The sequence below is a fragment of the Lycium ferocissimum genome, chromosome 10, assembly GCF_029784015.1.
Source record: "Lycium ferocissimum isolate CSIRO_LF1 chromosome 10, AGI_CSIRO_Lferr_CH_V1, whole genome shotgun sequence".
Taxonomy (NCBI): Eukaryota; Viridiplantae; Streptophyta; class Magnoliopsida; order Solanales; family Solanaceae; genus Lycium; species Lycium ferocissimum.
The window spans coordinates 39276999-39280964 of record NC_081351.1 but is presented as its reverse complement, the minus strand read 5'-3'; the positions used below and the strand labels follow the sequence as shown (position 1 = coordinate 39280964).

General features: G+C 34.4%; 1 protein-coding gene across 1 annotated transcript; it reads right to left on the bottom strand.

Annotated features, from left to right (window-relative positions):
- Window positions 1–2234: 2234 nt before the first annotated feature.
- On the bottom strand, window positions 2235–3593 carry LOC132033798 (transcription termination factor MTERF5, chloroplastic-like). Its single transcript, XM_059423889.1, has one exon. The coding sequence runs from the start codon at window positions 3471–3473 to the stop codon at window positions 2337–2339; it is 1137 nt and encodes a 378-aa protein (XP_059279872.1). The 5' UTR covers window positions 3474–3593; the 3' UTR covers window positions 2235–2336.
- Between the last annotated feature and the right edge of the window lie 373 nt (window positions 3594–3966).

The window sequence follows — 3966 nt, the reverse complement described above, 5'->3', positions numbered from 1 at the left end:
GATCCGCCATGCCTCTAGTTGATATTTCTGCCAAACTTAGTTACGTGACTTCCAACTTCACATAAAAGATAAGATGAAGGCTGAAACTTATAGGTAAAATTACTTCATAGAAGATTATCAGTGATGAACAATAGAACATAAGAATAAAACTGCAATAAAATCTGTTTTATTACTAGATTAGCAAACGACTCGTGCAAAATGTTACAAGAACGAAATTATACTTTCTTCTGACATGCATCAGAGAGCAAATGAACCCTACAGAAACTGTTCTTTTAGGTTGGATCTAAGAAAGGTAAAGCAATATCATGATAGCAAAAGATGCTCAGGAGGTATCTCTCATTCTCTTTACTGTACAGAACTAGAACACATGGCTAAATGGAATCATCATATGATAATATCCATATTGTATATACGGAAAAGGGCCAAAAATACCCTCAACGTATGGAAAATGGCTCACAAATATCCTTCATCCACCTATTAATCTAAAAATACCCCTAACCTATTCTTTTTGGTTCAAGAATACACCTTAAACTAACATCTTAAATTTGATGGAAAAAAAAAAATCATGTGGCTAATTATGCTAGGCTTCATATATTAGTTAGTTTAAAAGGTTAACGCGCCCTTTTAAATCTACACCTGCTGGCCTATTTAATCTTAACCCCTTTTTTTTAATCTAAACTCACATTATATGCCTCACACGAATTAATTTATCTGCACAAGAACATCATGTACGTTAAACTACTAATATCAAATTAGGGCAATGACCATTAAATTGAACAATAATACACTAAGAACAACAAATAACAGGAGCCATGCATCTAGTATAAAAAAATTCAAATGGTTCTGAAGCATAAAGTGCAACACAACACATTGTACCTAACTCATTAAGAATCAGGGAAAAAAGAACTAGGTGAGAATGGCACTTAACCAGCTAGTTCCTTCTGCCTACTTCCACAGTTAATTCTAGCATCAGTAACCCTTACAGAGGCTGGAGAAATTGCAATTTATTGGAAATGGAGACACCTTAGCATAAACTTGTGGCACTGGGAATTACTAAATTGTTAGTTTCTCTACACTTTTGGAAATGGCCACAATCTCATGATCGATCGTGTTAAGGTCTGACAAAATCAATTGGGTTTAAAAGTGGGTGTTTACTTCTTAAATTAAATAATATATGTGGCCAATTATAATAAGTCATGTGGCTTTTTTAAATTGAAAATAACCCGTCAAGTTTAAGGTGTTAGTTTGAGGGGTATTCTGGGTATTTGTGAGCCATTTTCCATACGTCAGGCATATTTTCGGACCTTTTCCGTTGTATATATGGTACTTTTAATTCATCGAACAGCATATCAGAAATCAGAAGGGAAAAAAATGAAGCAGCAGTTCCATTCCATAGACCACTATTCCAACTGGGGAGAAATATCGACTCCTTTTCACTCTCTGAACCATTTTCTTGGAGCTGCCCTGAATTTTACACAATTGTACCCTCCTTGAGGATGAGCTTCTCAATTTGGTCATTTGAAAAACCTGTATTTGTTAGAGACAATATAGTTCTTTCGCAATCAAATCAATTAGAAAAACATATTTATAACATGTTTAGTATAGTAAATAACAAGATAAACCCAAGGAAAAACAAAAATAAGACAGCATTATAAGAGAGCAGATATAGCCTAGTTTAGCTTCCTCTTATTTCGGTAAGATAAGCAGGACAATGCATTACAGACGCTCCAGTTTCCCCCACTTAAAAGACCACAGTAAACTAGAATTGAGTTACTTAAAATGAAAAATCAAGATCACAAAAGAATAGGAAGAATTATCAAGATTTCTTTAGATTAGATTTATCAAAATGGAGAGAGAGATTTCCTAGTTAACTCCTGAAAATTGCAAATTTCTTCTCTAAAAGCGGCTGACTGAACTAAGCAAAGACATAAACTCCATACAAGAACATGCCCGAGATACAATCAAGAAATGCCAAAATCATTCACCACTCTACGCACTAGTCCAAAACCTGCATATATAATCATGGTAAAATAGTAATTCCTGTAGACTTGCTTTTCTACTTAATAGAGAATATAGGACGTCAGGTATCTGTGGTATGCTATCGAGTTATCCAAATGTGTACTGAAAGCAATAAGACATAAAGAGAGAAATACTTTTTGCCAACACCTGAAAACAGGTAATTAGTTCACTAGAAAGAAAAATAAGTTAGAAATAAAAAGAGTACTTCAATGATATTTTTGCTTTATCAGGACAAAAATGATTTTTATTTCAGAATACTACAACTGAAAATTGAGAAAGATTTCAGCACCCATGGTGCCAAAAGTAAACTAAAACTGTTAAGGAGCCACAATTTTCTTGAGTGGTTCATACAAATCAGGAATCTGATCCTTGTAGGGCAGCACAAAATACTCTATGAACTTTGACTCTGCTATGCTCACCACACTATAAAGAGCCAACTTTCTCCTCTCAAGCTTCTTTTCATCCAAAATTTTCAATACTTGCATCCGAGGTAACACCCTTTTCTCCAAACTATATATCAAAATTGAAGGATGAGAAGCCAAGTAATCAGGTTCTAAACCAAGCTCCTTCATGTACAGATTCAATATTTTCTTAATTTTAACCTCCGAGAAAGCAATACAATAAGGTAGCTTCCTAAACATCGTGAGAACGTCATCATCAGACCATCCATAACTCTTGAAAACTCCAATTTTCTTTTCACACCTTGACTTCTTTTGCGAGGCTAACGTATGAAATCCATAAGGAAACATCGCAGAGTCAAGCGGAATTCCAAAATAGTTCTCCACCCTATGCAACAAATCCTTAACCCAATCATTCTTTTGTGTAATATATCTAGGATTTCTAAGCACAAGTTTTCTTATTCTCACATCAGGCACACCAGAGTTTCTCAACAACAATACATTACTCTCCATATTATGATGAGCACCAAAAGAAAGCAACCAAGAAGCTCTCTTTACAGCCTTAACTACATTTTCATCACTACCCAAAGTTCTTCTAAGACAATCAATGGTAGGTCTCAAATGAGTATCTAAACCTCTTTCAACAATTGTTGCATCTTTAACCATTACATTCACCAGGTCCGACCCGGATAACCCGAGATCCATAAGGCACTGGAACTTGGGTTTTAGGGTTTTGGAAACATCAAAGAATAGCAGTCTGGGGGCTACAGAAACAAGTTTTTTAATCTGGGTGTTGTCGAAACCAGTTTGTTTCAAGAAATTGAGGACTAAATCTGGATTCTTTAAGGATTTCCATGAAGTTACCTTGGAAGATGCTAACAATGCCTCTTCTTTGGAGAATCCTAGAGAATCAACCAAGTATTTCACCAAAAAAGGGGTCCGGGTCCGGGTCGGGTCGGGGGTTGTGGTTGTTGAGTAGAGATATTGAGATTTGAAATTATACAAGGAAAAGAGGGCTGTAAAACCGTGAAATTTGCCTTTGAATCGTACTAGCATATTGTTTAGCTATTGCTATTGATTTTGCAAGAGTACATGAGAAAAACACTTGTAGAGAAATGTTACTTCACTGTATAGTATCAATGTCTGGGTTTGTCTATTAATTTGAACTTTTTTTTATTCTTTTCGACTCAGCCGAAATTTAAAATACATCATCTAACTTTGATGTGATTTTGGATACTGATATAGTAGTATTTAATTTTTAAAGATAGGTATAAAACATAGTTTTTTACTGTTGAAAATAGAAGAAAAATCTTGATTGAAAAAGACTGAATATGTTAAAAATCTCCTAATAAACTATCATGACCTCATATTCAGATACCTCCCAGAGAGGTATATGATATGTTACGTGAATATCACACTCCTTGCAATGTACCTATAAACAAAAGAAGTGTAAGTTAAAAATTAAAATTAAAAAAAAAAAAAAAAACATCGTTTTGGGAGTTTCTCATATAAATTATTGGATGTTCACCAAATCCCGAATTACCATGAA